Consider the following 21962-nt stretch of genomic DNA (forward strand, 5'->3'; position numbering starts at 1 on the left):
GTGCGTAGTGTGATGTGTGTATATGTTTGACTCTTTACGTTGTGTGTCAGTGTTTGTGTGAGTGAACGTAGTGTGTACGTGTGTATGTGATGTTTGACTGTATACGTTGTGGGTGAGTGTTTGTGTGAGTGTAAGTGATTTATGCCTGTGAGCGTGCATGTGCCTATGACATGATCTGTTGTGAGACAGTGTGAGTGTATGTGGTATGTTTCGGTGTGCATGTGTGACTGTATGCTTCAAGCCTCTGTGTGTGAATTCATGTAATGTGGGAGTGCACGTGATGCATGTCTATGTCCGCGCATGTCCTGTATGCCTGCGTGATGGTTGAGTATATATGAGTGCCTGCGTGATTATATGTGCGATGTGCTGTGTGTGCATATTGTGTATGCCTGTATGAGTGTGAGTGCATGTGATGTGTGCCTGTATGCGCGTACGTGTATGTGATGTTAGCCTGTATTATGCGTGTTTTGGTTAATGAGGCTCAAAATGCGCAAGGATAACGTGGGTGGATTATCAAACATCGTCTTTGCCATTGACATGCCCCACATATCCACGTGTTATCCACGACTGCTTTGTCATGGCAATTCCTTTCTGATTTTAAGTACGTATATGTATGTTCGTAATAAACCTGATAATTTACATTAAGATCTTTTTGTTGGTAAAATGTCGTAATTGTAGTTATGGTGGGTCATTTACTGGATTATCTGGTCCAGACTCGATTATTTACAGGCCATCGTCATATAGCTGCGGCGTTAAACAACTAACAAACAAATATAACGAGAACAGTTCGCGTTCTTAGAAGTTTTGTGAAACCCTCGAGCAGGGGTATTGTGCTGACAAACCTAGAAACATAATTGGAACGAACCGGGATTAGAACCCACGACCATAGCTTTCTGGCGTGCCCAAGGGACGTAACTCTGCCTTCTGCGGCGCTTTATGCGATTGGGCCACCCGAGTATATTTGTCAGAGTACCTTATCGGGGTATTCTTCTCCTTCACGTGATACAAAAGGACACACATATTTTGGACCACAGCATTTAGTAAGAATTATAATATCGCTACTGTTACAACAACAGCCACAACCACTTCGATATTACAGATAGCTGTGTGCAGGAACCGGAAATATGAGTGTCCGGTGATGCGGACAAGACGAGGGTCAAGTACACCGATACAGTCTCGTGTAAACTTAACATGACATCTGCCTAATGCTGCTTGGACTTAATCTCCAACACAATGTGAGTACCGTGATAAAGAAAGTAGCTACTTATCACGCCACCGCTGTAGAGGCTTGGCGTCCATGAAATTATTATACCCTGCGGGGTTAATCCGTGGAGCTCTTTTAGTTGTGTGATGGTTAAATTTAGCATGGTCTTTCTAAAATACACAGTGGTAAATGAAAATATATTGGTTTATTTAAAATTGACATTTTTCATATACATGTAGTTACTGATATAAAACGCGATTTTGCATATTTAATGTTTCTTAAATATATTTATTCAGGGTAAAATCGTTTGTGTTGTTTTGCTACATTTCCCGACGCTATATTTTTTGACAAACCGCTTTGTCGGTAAGAACGATTACCTCCCTTGGCTGTAGATTTATATCACGTAGTACTTATGTACGGAGAGTGTGCTATTCAGGCTGAGTCCAAGGACAAGTATAGGTTGCTATAACATCCGAGCTATGAAATACCAACATGAATTTAGGTCAAGCTCTCATGCGGTGTCAGTTCAGTGAAGCACTTAAAGCCTACTCAACAATCCTTCTCACTCGTCACACGGGTATTTCAACAGATTGTTCAACAAGTGTAAATACCAGGCTTCAATAAATAAGAATTTAATTAGATAATTAATTAAATTAAAAACAACAATAACCTGTCCATATACACCAGAAATATCTGCTGAAGGTAGGGTCGATTGTACGATCCCGACTATATCATGAGCATGTGTTTATAAATCACTATCAGAAAGCAAGGTGAACGTATATTGCCCCACCGGTGTCACCCCATCACAAACACATGCAAAGGCGAGTCAATTACTCACCTAAAAAAACGCGAGAACATATGGTACAATCAAAATAGAAAACTGCACGAGACATAATTTTTGACTCACTGATGGTTCAACTTTGGAAATGTCCCCCACATGTATTTTAAAGATATAAACACATGTCTTCATACCACATGTAAAACAAAGGGTTTTGTATTAGAGCCTTATCAATGTTTGTCTTCATTATTACATGTATGGTGTTTGGTCAGTGTGCAAAGTTGACAACAGTATTGATCCAAGTTGTTCACTGTATTTAATGTATCCATACCGTTTTCACTGTGGGTTTCTGTTACATGTGGTTTATTTCTTCGTCAGTTTTTTTCCTATACGGTCTGTATATCATCATCTTCCCGAGGCAAGGGAGTTAACTGACTGAAAACGACCAGTCTAGACTGGAATTATGGAATTTAATTTTGGCTGGACTAACGAGTCTATGCATAATCCAATCAAAATCGCTTAACGAAATCGACATCCGGTTCGCAAACTGCAGGATTTGCAAATGATGTGCACCGTCAACTGGGCGTCGACAGATATTTTCCAAATCTTTTCATGTTTTTAATCAAGCTGCTCACGTGATTACATGCACTTCGCGAGGTAAGACCCATTATTTTACAATATAGATCTTGATAATCTCAGATAGTATTGATTGGGCGCTGCCATTTTGTTTGACGCAAGTGTAAATGATAGGAGAGGTGGAATCTGATCGGTCAATAGGAGGGACATAGAAGGGACATAACTCGTAATAGCCACTGGTGGCGCTACGGTGAAACCTGGAAAATTCAGCCTAGTTTTTCTAGGGTAGAAACGGGACTTTTACGGTCAGTTAACTGCCTTGTCTCGAGAAGATGGTATATCATGCAACTTATTAACACAATTGTCTATTATTAGCCTTAAAAATATGGTTGCATGATTATATGCAAGATGTTGGGTTGGACATAGTAAAAAGCTTTCACAATACTTCAAATCTAAACCGGAAGTAATCACACCAAAACGTTGCAAGTTAAACGGAACCGTACACTACCTTATCAAACTATCACATCAAACATTCCAAAAAACCAACCAATTAGTACTGTATATAAATCCTTTCATCCCATTGCTTTGCTTAGACGAACTTCATTTGTATCTGTCATTATATTTTGTTACGGGGAACATCTAAGGCACTGCATCAGTGTTTACTTCTATGCGATGTGAATAATCGATATTACGGCGGTGTGGTTCATCGCGAGGTTGTAGCATGCTCCTTTCCATGTGATCTGAAACGCCGCAATGACATACAGGGCCCTGATTGGTTCTGTTCACAAAGAGATATTAGCGCTACGACTGACGTAAGTCTATGTTAAAGCATGGGAGTCACGATCATCTTAGGGCATATGTCGAACGGGATCCTGGGCCATGCCCTTCGTAGTGTTACGACTGCCATAAATCTACGATAAAGTATGGGGTTTACGATCGTCTTAACGCTTGATCACTTTGTGGAACGGATCCTAAGTTAAAATCTGTTTTACATGTTTACATCCACGAATAATGATGAATACATGACACTTATGGATAAAACTTCGTTTTATTCTTTGTCACGACGTTTCAGAGCTATTTTATTGCTCCTTCATCAGGTGAAGGTGTGCTTTGATATCATAATTTTTTAATACACAAATTGGTGTTACTTCCCTGTGGCACATTCTGGACTCCGTTATTGTGAAAGAGTACTGCTTGTCAGCCTGTTGAAGCCTTTTATTACTTAAAGCTTTATAAAACATAGGTTTAAATGATAACTGTGTGTTGGTTGTTCCCAGACACAGAGACACAATGCCGAAGGACCGACCGGTGTGCGTGAGGATGGTACTTGTGGGGGACAAGTTTGTGGGAAAATCCAGTCTGGGGTCGTTCTACGTTCTTGGATATCTGCCTTGCGATCTGCTGCAGATGGGACAAATGAAGAATAAGACAATCACAAAGAATGGCAGACTCTACACCATCAACCTACTGGAAACTGGATCAGGGGTAATAATTGTAAAATCTATTGAGCAATTTTTTTCTCTAAGTGTTTCACAAGCATGGACTCGGGGCATGGGTGGTCAAGTTTTCTAAGGCGCCGCAATTCGCTATGCAGAGATGCGTCCCTTGGTCATACCAGAAACCTGTGATCGTGGGTTCGAATCCAGTTTTTCCCTTCTAGATTTGTCAGCACCATACCCGTGCTCATGGGTTTCACCAAAATGGCAAATTTTTAAAACCTGCATCACGCCCATCTTTCCTTCAACATCAAACTGGCAAGCTGTAACATATATGAAAATCTGTTCAAAGAGGCGTTTAACCCAACTCCCTCGCTCATTCTACGGACGCAGGACAGCCTCGTCGTTAATGCATCCTCTATACTGAGATCTATACATAATGACATATAGTGTCTTTTCAATTCGCCAACAGGATGAGTATGACCGCCTGCGACCATTGGCCTACCCAAATGCTGAGGTGATGTTACTGTGTTTTTCAGTGGAGAAGAAAGAATCACTGGAACTGATTCAAACCAAGTATTTTGAAGAAGTGCTGTTACACTGTCCTCGTGTACCCCAGCTTCTTGTTGCATGTAAAACAGGTGATGCTATCTCTGTGTGTGATGTTAAATGATGTACTTCTCCTAGGTAACAGGTGATACCAAGTTTGTGTGTGATGTTATATGATGTACTTCTCCTAGGTAAGAGATGATGCTAACTCTGTGTGTGATGTGATATGATGTATTTCCCCTAGGTAAGAGGTGATACCAGGTCTGTGTGGTGTGATATGATGTATTTCCCCTAGGTAAGAGATGATGCTAACTCTGTGTGTGATGTGATATGATGTATTTCCCCTAGGTAAGAGGTGATACCAGGTCTGTGTGGTGTGATATGATGTACTTCCCCTAGGTAAGAGGTGATACCAGGTTTGTGTGTGATGTGATATGATGTACTTCTCCTAGGTAAGAGGTGATAACAGGTCTGTGTGGTGTGATATGATGTATTTCCCCTAGGTAACAAGTGATAAGATGTCTGTGTGTGATGTTATATGATGTACTTCCCCCAGGTAAGAGGTGATACCAGGTCTGTGTGGTGTGATATGATGTATTTCTCCTAGGTAACAAGTGATAAGATGTCTGTGTGTGATGTTATATGATGTATTTCTCCTAGGTAAGAGGTGATACCAGGTCTGTGTGGTGTGATATGATGTATTTCCCCTAGGTAAGAGATGATGCTAACTCTGTGTGTGATGTGATATGATGTATTTCTCCTAGGTAAGAGGTGATACCAGGTCTGTGTGGTGTGATATGATGTACTTCCTCTAGGTAAGAGGTGATACCAGGTCTGTGTGTGATGTGATATGATGTATTTCCCCCAGGTAAGAGGTGATACCAGGTCTGTGTGTGATGTGATAAGATGTACTTCCCCTTGGTTAGAGGAGATACCAAGTCTGTGTGTGATGTGATATGATGTATTTCCCCTTGGTTAGAGGAGATACCAAGTCTGTGTGTGATGTGATATGATGTATTTCCCCTTGGTTAGAGGAGATACCAAGTCTGTGTGTGATGTGATATGATTTATTTCCCCCAGGTAACAGGTGGTACCAAGTCTGTGTGTGATGTGATATGATGTATTTCCCCTAGGTAACAGGTGATACCAAGTCTGTGTGTGATGTGATATGATGTATTCCCCTTGGTTAGAGGAGATACCAAGTCTGTCCGGGTGTGATATGATGTACTTCCCCTAGGTAAGAGGTGATACCAAGTCTGTGTGTGATGTGATATGATGTATTTCCCCCAGGTAACAGGTGATACCAAGTCTGTGTGTGATGTGATATGATGTATTTCCCCTTGGTTAGATGAGATACCAAGTCTGTGTGTGATGTGATATGATGTATTTCCCCTTGGTTAGAGGAGATACCAAGTCTGTGTGTGATGTGATATGATTTATTTCCCCCAGGTAACAGGTGGTACCAAGTCTGTGTGTGATGTGATATGATGTATTTCCCCTAGGTAACAGGTGATACCAAGTCTGTGTGTGATGTGATATGATGTATTCCCCTTGGTTAGAGGAGATACCAAGTCTGTCCGGGTGTGATATGATGTACTTCCCCCAGGTAACAGGAGATACCAAGTCTGTGTGTGATGTGATATGATGTATTTCCCCTAGGTAAGAGGTGATACCAAGTCTGTGTGTGATGTGATATGATGTATTTCCCCCAGGTAACAGGAGATACCAAGTCTGTGTGTGATGTTATATGATGTATTTCCCCTAGGTAAGAGGTGATACCAAGTCTGTGTGTGATGTGATATGATGTATTTCCCCAAGGTAACAGGTGATACCAAGTCTGTGTGTGATGCGATATGATGTATTTCCCCTTGGTTAGATGAGATACCAAGTCTGTGTGTGATGTGATATGATGTATTTCCCCTTGGTTAGAGGAGATACCAAGTCTGTGTGTGATGTGATATGATGTATTTCCCCTTGGTTAGAGGAGATACCAAGTCTGTGTGTGATGTGATATGATGTACTTCCCCTAGGTAATAGGTGATACCAAGTCTGTGTGTGATGTGATATGATGTATTTCCCCAAGGTAAATATTTGTAGGGACCGAAATTAGTTCTATTATACTGGGAGCGGGGACGGGGAGGGGGGAGGGTCGAGGGGGAGGAGAGGCAGAATATGTTAATTACTCTTCAAGACTTCCATTTTTTTCTCTTAAAGGTGAAGCCGAATTATATTAGTTAATATTTATTTTGTATAACTCGTGGCAAAGAGATTTTTTCATCTGTTTTCTGGAACAAATCATTTTTAAAGACGGCATAAAACAATCAGCAATGGAGAAATTATAAAAACCTTTTGTTTCTCTAGGATGAATATTGCGTGAGTTGCATTGTCTGTGGCTACCACACATGAGCTTTACGTTGTATCCTTTGTGGGAATTGGACCAGAGGTGTCGACATGGACCAGCTGGTTCGTTCTAACCTATCTGGATCAGTGTAGTAATGTACCATGGTGGAAGCCTAGTTTTTGAAGGGGTCAATATACAACAGTACGTTGTAGACATGAGTGAGTGAGTTGTGTTTAACGCCGCTTTTAACAGTATTCCAGTTATATCACCGCGTGTCAGCTTAATGGGGGAGGAAAGCCCGAAGTGAAACCAACGAGCACGTGTATGGTGCTGACAAACCTAGAAACGTAATCGGGGCGAACCGGGATTCGAACCCAAAATTATCGGTTTCTGGCTCGCCCAAGGGACGCAACTCTGCACAGCGAATCGCGGCGCCTTAGACAACTGGGCCACCCGTGCCCCCCTTGTAGACATGAATAGTGATCAATCACCGATTTGGTTGTATCTAAAATACACACATATAAATACGCCCCTGTGTTGCCTTGGACTCTAGTATTGTAACACATATTAAGATCGTCTTGGTGTGGAATCAGATCAGTGGCAATGAGAATATTTGCAGATCTGAGAGAGACTTGTGAGGACACGGTATCGTATGATGAAGGGGCGGCTATGGTCAAGGTGCTAGGATGTAGATATTACGAGACCAGCAGCATCAACAACACGGGAGTTGAGGAGTGCATCAATGCAGCGGTATGTAACAATGGAATACAAATGCTTCATCAGAGGTGAATTGGAGTTAGCGTCTCGTTTACGATTTAAAAACAAACTTGCATAGCGACGTGAATGCATGTGTACGTGGCTGAACACCTATTGTAACCCGGATGTTCGCGGGTGTAACCTATAGTGGTTAACATGTTCGGTCGTCACGCCGTAGGCCCGGGTTCTATATATTTACCAAATGTGTAAAGCCTAATTCACATCCCTCACGTCGTAATATTGATGGAACATTGCTAACAATGACTTAAATACCTGCTAAAAAACGCGCCATTGATATAGACTACTTTTTGAACATGTACAGTTCATTCCTTTTACAAAGACAAAGCGACAACATTAAGTAACAGTTACTTGTGAGATGGCATTAAGATCATCCATTATACCCATGTGCGGAATCAAACCCAGTCATTCGGCGTAAAGCCAACGCTTCACCCGCCAGGGGCCTATTTTCCAAAGCGACCGTAGCTCCGCGACTACGGTAATGTATAAGTAAGGCAGTTACGACGGTGTCACTGCTACGGTCGCTTTGTGAAGCTGGGCCAAGACTTCCCCATCGCTCTTTTCGCGAATGTTGGAATGAAACATTGAAACGTGACATACATGTACATGAAACTGTTCCGTGGGATTTATCCTACCGTTTTCTTTTCAGATAGAAGAAGCAGAGAGCTATAAGCTGCTTGTACAGAGGAAACAAAGGCGATGCACCGTATTGTAACGCCAGGACCGATCGAATGGTGTGGAGCCAACTTTTCACATGAAAGTATTCTACTGCCTTATGTTGTGAGGGTCCGATGAATTCGCCTATCTATTTGACAGAAGGTCCTGCTAAAACTCATTGGCTGTGGAAGCATGTACTCTGTACATGAAATGTGAAAGGTGTATCTGGAAAGAAGATTATTATTCGTTAAAGAATATCTCATTTGACATTCAGCAAACCCCGTAAGTTGGAATACTCTGTCGTACAGCAAACCCCGTTAGTTGGAACACACTGTCTTATAGCAAACCCCGTTAGTTGGGACACCATGTCATACAGTAAACCCCGTAAGTTGGGACACACTGTCGTACAGCAAACCCCGTTAGTCGGAACACCATGTCACACAGTAAACCCCGTTAGTTGGAACACCCTGTCTTACAGTAAACCCCGTTAGTTAGGACACACTGTCGTAAAGCAAACCCCGTTTGTTGGAACAACCTGTCTTATAGCAAACCCCGTTAGTTGGAACACCCTGTCTTATAGCAAACCCCGTTAGTCGGGACACCCTGTCTTATAGCAAACCCCGTTAGTTGGGACACCATGTCTTATAGCAAACCCCGTTAGTTGGAACACCCTGTCTTATAGCAAACCCCATTAGTTGGGACACACTGTCGTACAGCAAACCCCGTTGGTTGGAACACCCTGTCTTATAGCAAACCCCGTTAGTTTGGACACTCTGTCAAACAAGTTAATCCCCGTTCAGACACTTTGTCATTCAGTTAACCCCTGTTAGTAAGAGGTCCCTGTCATGCAGAAGATCCCCGTTGGATGAAACACCCTGTCATACAGTAAACCCCGTAAGTTGGGACACACTGTCGTACAGCAAACCCCGTTAGTCGGAACACCATGTCACACAGTAAACCCCGTTAGTTGGAACACCCTGTCTTACAGTAAACCCCGTTAGTTAGGACACACTGTCGTAAAGCAAACCCCGTTTGTTGGAACAACCTGTCTTATAGCAAACCCCGTTAGTTGGAACACCCTGTCTTATAGCAAACCCCGTTAGTCGGGACACCCTGTCTTATAGCAAACCCCGTTAGTTGGGACACCATGTCTTATAGCAAACCCCGTTAGTTGGAACACCCTGTCTTATAGCAAACCCCATTAGTTGGGACACACTGTCGTACAGCAAACCCCGTTGGTTGGAACACCCTGTCTTATAGCAAACCCCGTTAGTTTGGACACTCTGTCAAACAAGTTAATCCCCGTTCAGACACTTTGTCATTCAGTTAACCCCTGTTAGTAAGAGGTCCCTGTCATGCAGAAGATCCCCGTTGGATAAACACCCTGTCATACAGTAAACCCCATTAGTTGGGACACCATGTCATACAGTCAACCCCGTTAGTTGAGACAACTTGTCATACAGCAAACCCCATTAGCTGGGACACCTTGTCATACCGTAAATCCCGTTAGTTTGGACACCCTGTCACACAGTAAACCCCGTTAGTTAGGATATTCTGTCAAACAGTAAACCTCCGGCCTTTATTTGGGACACCCTGTCATACCGTAATCCCCGTTAGTTGGGACACCCTGTCATGCAAACCCCGAGCCAGACACTTGTCATTCAGTAAACCCCTGTTAGAAGGAACACACTGCGGTGCAGGAGAGCCCCGTTAGTTGGGACACCCTGTCATGCAAACCCCCAGCCAGACACTTTGTCATTCAGTAAACCCCTGTTAGTATGACACACAGCGGTGCAGGAGATCCCCGTTAGTCGGGACACCCTGTCATAAAGTAAACCTCCGTTATTCCAATGAATAATTAACGATATTTGTTAAGTTGGACAAACTAGGAACGAGAATGTCAGGATTAACCGGGTTTCACTGTATATACGAAGTAAAGAAGAGTATAGTATCAAACCAGAAATATTTTGTGAATTTTTTGGCAAGAATTGAATCAATTTGATCAACTTATTTTTTTAGATTTCATTTCACAGTGTGTAAATAGCGTGGAATTCTTTTTAACAAAGTCACGTCGTCACATAAAATGGCGGTCACGACAATACAATAATTTTTCATCCCAAAGGTATGAACAGAAACGTTTTGCTGTCTATTTCAGCAACTGATATGACACGTGTATCGTGATGGTTACTAATATGTGCGAGCGACAAGGGCACTGGAAGAGTTGTCATCACACAACGGCGATCGTTGGGACGAGTGGTGCCCTGTGACTCACTGCAAGACCATATCCGTGATGACTGCTCCTTCAGACAAAAATCCTCTTTGTATACGGGTGCGCATATATTGATTCAAAAGCTAGTAAATCATCTTAAAAAATACGCCAACAACAGTAGCTTTTACAGCTTGTGTATTTGATCATTAACACACAAAAAACCCGTAAACAAAAATACATAATCAGTGACATTGTTCAGAGAAAAATGCAGCACAAGCCCCGCCCATTCTAGTATCAGCAAATCAGAAAGCAGTAGTCAGTTAGTAGGCGTGACCTAACTCTTTTTCGGTTTATGGAAACATAAAAAAATTCTTTGCTTGGTTAGCCTATCAAATGCCACGGAATCACTCGCATTTTATCTATTTGTTAACAAAACAATGAACGCCTCAAGACATGTTCCTTCTCCAATTATATATGAGAAGCAAAATAACCTTGAGACAAGAACTTGTGTGAAAAGTGCGATGCAGGTGCCAAAAACAGATTCCTGTGGTACGTGCTGTGTATACTAGCCTCTTGGCGACAACACAGGCACATGGGGCATCTGTTTCGGTAAGGGATCACACCTTGCTGTTGACGAATTACCAATCCAAGAAGCAAGCTAGCTATTAACATAGACCAATGCATCTACCAACCCAGTATATACTCAACTGTGTTATAGACAATCTGTATTAACCCCCAACAATATGCAATTTTGACAGGTACAAATTCATATATTAATGTCAACATTAACTGGGGTAAAACTACATTTGTTCAAAGAAATAACATTTTACAAACAACGATGGCATACAAACATAGAACTGTAACTATAGAATGTTGAAGAAACCAATAAACGTACAATAAATAGAATCCATTTTCAGAAGAAACATATTCTCGTTTTTAAGGAACGTGCACATGGTTGTACGCCGTTAAACTGCTTTTTTAATTTTTTTGTAATTCAATAGAATTATATAAAATATGAAACAACGTTTACCATCATGTGTTCCATTACGAACATCTTGACACTTTAATGTTCATTAATTACCATTAGAACACAGAATCAGTCCACAAAAGGGTATATACTCATTAGGAGTTTCTCGTCAAGCATGTATGTTTGCATGTACTCAATTGCAACATGTACATGGATATATTAGTGACAAATGTCCATAGTCATAGGAAATCTCTACTAGAAGAAGAACCCATTGTACTATTCCGACTACACCATAAGCACGTGTTTATGAATTACTTGGTTAAGGAATAAAGTAGAGAAAACTAAGGGCAGCTAATGAAACTAAAATTACAAATTACAATACATAATTAAAATAAGCGTATTTTAAGAGATCATACGCTATACACACAATGTTCAAGAAACAAATTAGAAGGAAAATACAATTTGAAGAAATTACGTGTGGTTTTCCTGTCACATCATAAGCTTCACGCCTGCACTTTCTTCACATTTCTCAAATACTGCATCTGCTATGTAGATACTTCATAATAAATACGTAAATAGAAGTACACATAAATATCTCTTGAACACTTTGCCGCTTGTAATGAGAAATAAGTACAACATAAATTAAAAACCATTCAAACAAAATTCTGACAAAATATGAAATAGGCAGGAAAATGTTTGAAAACATTTTTAGCATTTTTACTCTTGAGATATCTGATGCCAGTGAAATTCACTGTGTTGTCATGTAAACCTACAATATACGAAATGGTATCCTACTCAATACAACTACATCACTCTCCATGGTTATATTAAATACCAAAGACGATCTGTCTTTACCTTTGTAGGTGTATTTATGCTGAGGTTAATAGCTAGGGTAGTGAAACAAGTTATTATTGTAAGAAAATTCTAATCATGTATTTTTATGGCTAAAACATAATCATTAACAGGACGCAACATGTTCAGACATTCAGTACTGAAGGGCAACGTTGAATACCATTTGGTATCAGACAGCCATTTGCAAATGTACAAAGGAGCCTTTTTAGAACCCCTTATATTTTAACAAACATGGTTGATAACTTATAGGAGTCTATTTTGAAAAGTTGTATTTTACACTCAATGGCTGCCTCAGCCTTAAACTAATACATATAAGGTAAAACTAGTTATATGGTTCAGTTATTCGAACATCCATTGGCACACATTCCCTCATAACACCATCAGTACAACTTGCCGAATGTCCCCTTTCTTCTACTACGTTGTTCATGCAGGTCCTGGTCGTCGAACATAGCTTATCATAATTCAGACATTTGCAGACTTGTTTCCGCTCTATGTATTGACTTTCGTTTCAAATACATCATCTTTTTAGCGAACGCTCTTCCCATCGTACCTGGCAAGGATGTATCAACGTTTGGAACATCGTCATCATTATCCCCCTCAGGAACATAAACCCCAGCAATACGATTACCTCTTTTTGCCTCTGCTACTACATAATCGTACATCTTACAAGAGTACCGATGTCGCAACATATTTTTGCCAGTATTCCTTCTGTACGCATTCTGTCCTGCCGTATATTTTCGGGGGCGTGTATGTTGGGATGTTCCTAAATCTTCCAGAACCGTCGATGTGAGATCAAGATTGCCGTTGAGACGTGTTGCAGTCATTGACAAATTGCGTCTTCTTGTGGTGGCCAACGTCCTGGCAGTTATACCACCTGTAACTACATCTCTCAGTCTGATGTAGATGTGTTCCTGATCCTCGTCGTACTCAGTAGTGAGTTCTGTTGTTTCTTCCAATTTCTCCATTAGTTGATGGGTTTGTTCATCAAATTTGACAGCTTCATCAACTGTACCCTTAAGGGACGCCATTGATATGATATGTAGGAACGTTTCCCAGCGATGGAACAACATCCCGCAGAACTGGATCAAGATGAGAACAGTGAAGAAGATGATGAAGAGAAGTCCAAGGATATCAATCTTTAATGGAACGACTTCCCCATTCAGGTTGTACTCAATTGTAAAAGTGGCAGCCTCACGAAGCTGGAACATAAAGTTGATAGCCATCCAGAGAGCATTCATCATCACCATCAGAAAACACACGTCATTTCTCAGCTCGATTAAGTCAGCCTTGTTCTGGGTTTCTTTTTGAGGATCCTTTTCTATTGGTTTTAAATACTTCTCAATTAAGACATTCCAGAAGTCCTTTTCTTTGCCGATAAGTGTCCGAACTGGTCCATTTCCAAGTGCCGGATCATGAGCCCAGTGATTACCCCTGTAATAGTCTGTCTCAGGTTCGTCTTCTGTTGGTACCGGCTCTTCGGTAGAGGTGGGTATTTCTGTATCAGGTTCCTTTAAGCTGCTGGCAATACTCGCATGCGGCGATTGACTTTGAGGTTGTTTTCCTGTTGACTGATCTAACAGTTTAGCGATATTATCATTCATTTGTCTCAGAAGTGTCACAACATCGTCCTGCTTGTCTGTGTTAGATGATAGTAGGTTAGGTTTTAGCCCCTCGAATAGTTGTTTGAGTTCTTGGATATAGGTTGAACTAAAGAAAAGATGTGCAAACAAACCATCTTTCTTCTTTTCTTTCTTTTTCTTCTCTTCGGTTTCTTTTTCAGCCGCCAATTCTTGCTTTGTTTTCCTCCTGGGTAGTTCACGAGTGCCCCAGGATACAATGTTCAGGTTGCAAAGTGAATATATAAACAGTAAAAGATACCCGGAGGGGATACACAGGAAGTACAGAAAACCATGAGGTAAACAACTTATTTCTTTCCAATGGAGCAGCCCAGACAAGATGTACAAGACAGAGAGAATGGTGGTAAAGAGGACACTTGGGTGGAGAAAGCTTTTCTGGAAGGCAATCACGACAGTGCCAGCAATTACAGCCATCATAATGAAGGCATAGATTGCACTAAATACTGCTGCAAGAGTAAGCTGAATCTTGGTAGAGGTGGTAAAGCAAGCGATTGTGAAGATGGTTGGAATGAGCAAGGACATCAAATAAGCATATATCAATCCAGGCGCGAAAACTGCTTCAATGGCCCCGGCAATCATCATGATGACAGTGCCTGGTCCCAAGACGGTCCCTGCCATCATCGCCATCTGGTATACTATGTACAGGTAGCTGATGTTGGAGTTGTGAGCGACAGTTACTTCAGATGATGACAATAGGTCCATGATATTGGCCAGGGTGGACGGAGTCCAGCGTCTTCTCTGGTTGAAGAACTCATTGAATCCTTCTGGGGCGTACGTGTAGGCATCAGCGGCAGCGGCATAGTCCACTCGGTACCCTTGCTGAAGCAGCAGCGTGCACAACCATCGGTCTTCACCTGGGACAAGGAAACCAACATTACATATTCTGAAAAATGATGCTTTCAAGATGATCATGAATACGTTCTTTGTGAAATGGGTCTATGTTTAACCTATGGATACCTTGATCATATTGCAGGAAGTGTCCAGGTTTGGTTGGTAGTGTTGTGTATGTCCTCATGATGTTGTCATCCATTAAAGCCGAGGCTCTGAAGAGGGAGAAGCAACCAGGACTACAGAGGACGCAGCCTAGGACATGCTCAGTCGATTTCTGTAGCCAGTGACCAATAGCATATTCAAATTTCTGGTACCAAACAAGAGGCCCTGCAGAGAAAAGATAAGATTACTATGTACTGATTCTGTGAATGATCTCGAGTCATGTATGATCTTTGAGATAAAATAGCGACGTGATACATCTTTAGATTTATAATCTGAAACACGTTATACTTTATTAGTTGGCACACCTGAACCGATAGGATGGATTCTGCCACAAACTGCTCCAACTTTCTCGTTCGACATCTTGTCTAGCAGAACTCTGACCGACCCAGGGCTGAAGTCAGTATCGCCATCTAGAGCCAGGACATACGTGTTTTTGCTCTGAAAATGATAACAATATTGATCAAATCTAGCACACACGTGTTAGTTATGCTTAAAATCAAGGTTCCACCACGAAAGGCCTGGTTAACACTACGGAAGAGATTCAGAGGAATTTACTGAATATGTCAACATGATCCCGATTGCTATTCAATACTACGACCTTTACAGTGAGTATTCACACGGCTTTTATTTCTTTTATGACAATGGTGTTGATGGCGAGTACTACCTGTAGACTTACCTACCTACGCACCGGCATTCAATGATCCATTCATATAGGTTTCACCACTAATTTACTTTCTGAGTACTTTGTGGCGCTGTCGTTTAGAATTCCGTTAGCAAATCCACTACATATACATACAAGGATATAAACCTGAGGAACTGTGTGCGAAATGAAAAACATATATATCAAGACTGCGCTGTCAAATATTACACAAGGCTCTGGCATATTTCTTAAGCATAACTGAATCCTGAATTTATGAGTTAATAGTATTTACCTTTCTTTTCGTGTCTAAGTCAATCATTTCGCTGACGTGCTTCTTGTCCACTGGTGTTTCAGGGTTGATTTGTTTAACGATGTCTTGAGCAGAATCTTTCAGTATTTGATACCCCAGCAAGTAGTACATGTACATCACCTACAACAATGATCAGCATCTCCGTGTGATCAACATCTTAAGGTTACCCATGTGCCAGATGTCTGACTCCAGTTTTTATATGTTGATTCCGTAAATCAGCAACATTTTGCTTATGGTAAGACATACAAATAGATACAATCATCGTACAAAACGTCTTCTCGTACATGTAAAAATGTAGCCCTTAGAATGTAGCTGATCATTTTTGTTCAAATAATTGTTAAACATGGAAAATACCCTGTTTTCTTTTTGGCAAGTTTTGTCAAGTAATCTCGGGCGCTGAGAAGAGATCTCTCACAGTTTTCATGACCCTTTGCTAATGTGCACGCTTAGGTACACTCGATTATGACACTTGATCGTTCAGCGTCAATGTATATATCCCTTTAGATAAGTGGCATCAGCGACATGTATAGTTGTCGAGTGTCCCACGAGCATGACTAGGGTGCTCTGAAATCAAGGGTCATAATCGGGCGAATCTAGGATCGTAGGATCCTGACAAGTCTAAGGGACGCAACTCTCTGCACCAGTTTTGGCGCTGTTCACAGCTAGGCCGCGGCCTTCACCGTTAACAATAACCAATGGCTAGTAATTACCTGTGACCATCGCTTCCGGTGCCGGATCTTGTTTTTATCCTTGATGTGGACATACAACAGATTCCCGCCAGGCATCTCCCAGATCAGCTGGGCCCCGTACGGAGTGATGACTTTGTAGGGAGCATGCAGATGCATGTACCTCTGGTGAACAGCGCTAGGGGACAACAATGTCATAATTCAATAGTAATGGCATGATAATAATAATAATAATAATAATAATAATAATAATAATAATAATAATAATAGCACTCCTTTTCATTTGGCACTAAAGTCAATACTCGTGTATGCTTAAAATGCAAAACCATTAGCACTCCATTTAATTGATCGGTGTGCACTCGAATTTCATTCTCAGCTCCCTGTGCAATATACAAACCCAAGCTGCATTTGAGGCTCTGGAAGGTTGACAGTCACATTGTTAAACATCCTACCGGGTATCCATTAATTCCTGGGTGAACACTAAAGCTGGGACATAATGGAAAACTTGGTCGCAATGTTCAAGTAAAAAGGAATTATGACAAACATGTGTTCTCAAATTTAAAAAAATGAAATAAAAAATGATTATGCTATTAAATCAAACTAATATGCCACAGATGTAACAAACCTCCAACTTCGTAAAGGTACGCATTTATCACACTCACACACCACTTCCACGTATTATTGTGCTTGTTGTTTAACGGGGGCGGTCGGGCGGCCTTGTGGTTACAACGTTCGCTCGTTACGCTGAAGACCTGGGTTCGATTCCCGACATGGGTACAATGTGTGAAGTCTATTTCCGGTGTCCCCCGCTGTGATATTGCTGGAATATTGCTAAAAGCGGCGTAAAACCAAATTCACTCACTCACTGTCGTTTAACGCCGCCGCAATATTCCAGCTTATGACGTCGGCCTGTTAATAATCGAGTTTGGACCAGACAATCCAGTGACTGACACACGTCAACATTGTTTGGGTCAAACCTAAGACAGAAGCAACATCATTCTCGTCTTACTTCTACATATGATTAAATGTCATACCTGCACGCCTGACTCATGACCTTGATCAACGTTCTTACAAACACGTTAGCCTGCCATTTGTCATCGTCGTTAATTTCCAGAGAATCATCAAAAAATATGTGAGCTGGAACAAAAATGTAAAAACAAGATATATATCGTTTCTCAAATGATGTCTCGAAAGAGACAGTAATTTAAGTCGTAACACTAACGAGTATATGGGCGGGAGATTGATTCACGCAGTGGAACTTCACCAATACTTCAAATTCACCACGCCACTAAGCTACTTATGGTTGTGACAATAATCCATATCGATAGGGTATGATTCCCTTATTCTTTTGTTGTTGTTGTTGTTGTTGTTTAACGCCGCACTCAGCAATATTCCAGCTCTATGACGGCGGTCTGTATAACAGCGGTCTGTAAATAATCGAGCCTAGGCCAGACAAAGCAATGGTTGACATCATGAGCATCGAGCCATGCAATTGGTATACGATGACATGATATCAACCAGGTCACCGTGCTTGGCCACCCGATCCATTTAGTCGCCTCCTGTGATAATTATAGATTGACGGGGATCTATATTATAGTTAAAATGGATAGAATTATCACTAAACCGCCCTGATGTTATCAGAAATAAACGGCCCACTGTAACTTTAAATATACCCTCATATTGCTTGACGATGGGCCATTATCACGTTCGTTGTTAGGTGACATCATAGGGATAGGGATCGGTGACGTCACGTTCAATAGTGACATCATCTGGTTCTATGACGTTTCCATAATTGTAAAAGTGGGTCAGTGACATTCGTGTTGATTGCAGAAAATGTTTCTATACTGATATTGGTGTTCCTTTTTATTTGATAACAAATTTTGTACATTTTATCTATACTCATGGTAACGCTATTTTTAAGGGCATTATCATTTGCAGTAGCCCTCGGTCTTTTCAACAGCTCTCCTTCGTCGGGCAGTTAATGGAAGACCTCGGGCTTCTACAAATGATAATGCCCTGTAAAATAGCGTTACCCTTATAATATTACCCGGAATCCCCACGGGTTGGTCTTCATACAATGACGATTGGGCCGACAGATTTGCATGTTTGTAGTCTCTTGTTCTGTCACACAAAGTGCATTAGAGAAAGAGTTCGCGTTTCAGAGTCTAATGGATTGAATGGACATAATTTAAATCAAAACTAAATATACTGTGTTTTCAATTAAGAGCTACGTTACCTAGAGATTTTATTACGCTAGATTGAATTTGGAATTGATCGCGCGGCATATATATGACATCGCAATGATGGCGTCGGATTTCATTCTTTGTCGTTTCGTTTCTTATGACATTGTCAACTTTTTTATCTTCTGGGTGGAGGGATGTCAGGACTGATGACGCTTACCCTGATAGTTGAACCTATCTCTCACGTCTACTGTATTACGAAGAACTGCACATTGCTCTCTCAACGCCTGTTCTTTGTCCAGCCTGGGGATACAATAAACGTGGAATAGTATCAGCGACCACCATCCCCCCTAGACTGAAATCAGGTTCTAAATATACTCACGTATATGCAACTATACCTTCAGTACAAATATAAATTAGAAGGAAAATGTTATTCTTCAAAATTCGCAATTTCGAGAATTCGATGATCGTGAGTTCGAATTCCTGATTCGCACCGATTATGATCCTAATTCTGTCAGCACCCTACACATGCTCGTGTTAGGGTATGGTATGGGGTTATCTCCCTTTCTAACATGCAACGATGTGACTGTAATAATGGTCAAAGTGGCTTAACCCCAACTCACGCACTCTTAATATATGCAACTACCTGAACAAAGATTTCAGTAGCTGGGTCATTTCTATCTTGGTCTCGTGCCACATAGTTGCGCATGCATATATGAAGGGAATCTCTGCACTGGTTGCATCTTGTTGGGTTGAAGAATTAGATTGCTTGACACCTCTAGGCTTGACTATGAAGAAGTGCTCTTGCTGATCGGTAGGTCCATCGCAGGAATAGGTGACAGTTTCGTTGTGACGACGACGGTTCAGGACAAGGTTTTCACACGTCAGTATCCCACAATAAAATGGGTTGATGAACAGTCTGGAAAGAAATATAGAAACTATTTATACTCGCTGTTATTGATGTATACGGAGAGATATACAGGAGTGTATGGGCACTCCGGGAGTGTTAGATCAATCAAGGAGTTAACTCATGCTGAATCAGAGCATGATGTCTAACGCCACCGCAGTCGGTAACATTATGGCGGCCTGTCTGGGCCTGACAATCAAGTGACTGATAGCATGAGCAGCGATCTACTTCATCGGAACAGGATAACACCAATTAGTCAGGTCAACGCGCCTGACATTCCGACCAGTTAGTCGTCTCTAACGGCATACTCTGCCCGAACCGTACTTTTTCTTTACAAAAACAACAAACAATAGCGTTACCTTTCAAAATCCTCCAGACGACCTTGCATTGGAAGCCAAATATGTCGAGAGATCCACAGCAGTGACATAAACCATAATATTCCTACATAGTAGACATTTTGTGAGACGTCACACTTTTCTCTGTATATGGATATGTGTTGGATGAAACCAGTATCATTGTGATGACAGTCACCAGCTAAAATCCCCAGTGTAACGAGGATGGACACGACGATTGGTACAGCGAAGGACGTTATCTGCATCTGCAACTTACAGGCTATGTACGCTGCATAGTACGCTACAAAACCACCGATAGACACTGCTAACAAGGAAGACAGCATGGTGGTATCTTCGTGTAATTCCGTGAACACAAAAAATACCTTGTCAGTGTTCTTGAGATCAACCCCCTTCAAATACATCACCAAGTAAACTGCCGCAACAGTGATGATGACCTTCCACACTCCTGCCACCATCGACACGCTGCACCTTCCTTCTTGCAGTTCAAAGCGGACCTTCAGTATTTTGTTCATGAAGCGGTTGTTGTAGTTGCCGCTGTCTGGCAAACCTTGGGAATTCAGATGGCCGATATGACCATCTACAAATGTCTCCCAGCATTTGATGGAGGTGAACAAAACCCCGATCACCAAAACAGCTTTGTCTTCTGGATTTGCCAGGCGCTGTGCTGGATCTATGAAGGGGAAGAGTAGCAGGACCACTGAAGCTTGACAGATCAACGCAAAGACATCCAAGCTCTTCTTCAAGACAACCTTTACTTTGGAATCCCCGTACACGTTGCCGGAGCAGGTAATCAGTAGAAGGGACGGCAGAATGTTGGTTGCGCTGAGGAGAAGTGCGCCAGATATAACGTCATACTTGGGTAGGATCCAGAAGACAAGGGCACACAGTCCTAGGGAGTGAATGGTCTCAAAAAGCAGAATCTGAAACAGTGAGGTCTAAATTATCAATAAACACTAAATATCGCATCAATACTTCAATATTTGCAAAGGGTAAATATGAAGATAAAAATGTATCCTGGTTGAAATCCTGAAATATAAATCTTTTCTCTGGCATGGCTATCGACTGACATATAAGTGTGATAATGTTAAGAACTATTTGAAATAACTTTATATAATCTAGTACTAAACTGAAACAATCAACGTGTTTGTTTAATTTGTAAAGGACATGTTCCTACCGTGATCCACGTTAGGAGGCCAGGAGTTGGGGAGGATCCAAAAAGCCATTTGAGGAACGACACAAAGGAGGTTAGCATGTAAGGAATACACATTGCTATGGTCAGGAGGAAGTAGTGGGCTGTCTGAATGTAGGTCGACTTCATACTATATCCACCCTGAAAACACAAATGACAACATACTTCTACTTTAGGAAACTAATCAATACAAGTACAGTAAACCACATTTATAACGAACACGCTTATATGGAACTATTTTTCGGTCCCGTCCATTTGCTGTTTATATGCTGTATATATGCATACAACGAAGTTCGGTTGTGAAGAATTAAATTAGGGGTTCCTTAGAGTTGGTTATAATCGTAGTTTACTGTATGTGGACCTGTGGGTGACATTAAGACGTCAACATGTTGACAATGTCCTTGTAGTATATTGTAGAATCAAGCTCATTAAAATCAGATCTCAGTTCTCGCTATCGCTAAACAAAGATCTGAGGACATCCCATTACGGGTCACGTCAGAACGACCTTTCATCGAACCAAACAGAGCGTCGCTTACCAGATCATGAAAGTGACAGTCGGAATGTGTTTTCTAATCATGAAACCTCGAAATATTCACAGAGGCCATTCCGAACGATAGTCATGGGTTTTATGATTATATCCATACACTCTAGGCCACCTATAAGCCATTCCAGAATGTTCCTTTGATCAGTTTTAAAAATGTTAATCGAGAATACGTCAAAATAT

The 21962-nt window shown here is 41.4% G+C and overlaps 2 protein-coding genes across 3 annotated transcripts; one reads left to right on the top strand and one right to left on the bottom strand.

The window, feature by feature from the left end:
• Positions 1–940: 940 nt before the first annotated feature.
• On the top strand, positions 941–10746 carry LOC124135930 (rho-related protein racF2-like). Of its 2 annotated transcripts, none has more exons than XM_046501626.2 (5): positions 941–1235; positions 3836–4043; positions 4467–4635; positions 7504–7634; positions 8308–10746. In XM_046501626.2, the coding sequence occupies exons 2-5, from the start codon at positions 3849–3851 to the stop codon at positions 8371–8373; spliced, it is 561 nt and encodes a 186-aa protein (XP_046357582.2). In that variant the 5' UTR covers positions 941–1235; positions 3836–3848; the 3' UTR covers positions 8374–10746. The 2 variants fall into 2 exon arrangements, with proteins under 2 accessions (XP_046357582.2, XP_048237923.1); XM_048381966.1 differs by having other exon boundaries at positions 3842–4043.
• Positions 10703–21376, bottom strand: LOC125372337 (chitin synthase chs-2-like). Its single transcript, XM_048381965.1, has 10 exons — positions 21224–21376; positions 20056–20969; positions 19436–19708; positions 19010–19092; positions 17644–17746; positions 16634–16787; positions 15906–16043; positions 15279–15411; positions 14938–15138; positions 10703–14834 (listed from the first exon to the last, which is right to left on the bottom strand). Exons 1-10 carry the CDS (start codon positions 21365–21367, stop codon positions 12799–12801), a joined length of 4179 nt encoding a protein of 1392 aa, XP_048237922.1. The 5' UTR covers positions 21368–21376; the 3' UTR covers positions 10703–12798.
• Positions 21377–21962: the final 586 nt, after the last annotated feature.

The sequence above is a fragment of the Haliotis rufescens genome, unplaced genomic scaffold, assembly GCF_023055435.1.
Source record: "Haliotis rufescens isolate VD_foot unplaced genomic scaffold, xgHalRufe1.0.p SCAF_4, whole genome shotgun sequence".
In the NCBI taxonomy this organism is placed as follows: domain Eukaryota; kingdom Metazoa; phylum Mollusca; class Gastropoda; order Lepetellida; family Haliotidae; genus Haliotis; species Haliotis rufescens.

Coding starts and splice junctions, on each gene's coding strand:
- LOC124135930 (XM_046501626.2), top strand. CDS start 3,849: ATGCCGAAGGACCGACCGGTGTGCGTGAGGATGGTACTTGTGGGGGAC. Junction 4,044..4,466: donor TACTGGAAACTGGATCAGGG/GTAATAATTGTA, acceptor ATTCGCCAACAG/GATGAGTATGACCGCCTGCG. Junction 4,636..7,503: donor TCTTGTTGCATGTAAAACAG/GTGATGCTATCT, acceptor GAATATTTGCAG/ATCTGAGAGAGACTTGTGAG.
- LOC125372337 (XM_048381965.1), bottom strand. CDS start 21,367: ATGAAGTCGACCTACATTCAGACAGCCCACTACTTCCTCCTGACCATA. Junction 20,970..21,223: donor GCCTCCTAACGTGGATCACG/GTAGGAACATGT, acceptor TCACTGTTTCAG/ATTCTGCTTTTTGAGACCAT. Junction 14,835..14,937: donor CTTCCTGCAATATGATCAAG/GTATCCATAGGT, acceptor TCCTTGTCCCAG/GTGAAGACCGATGGTTGTGC.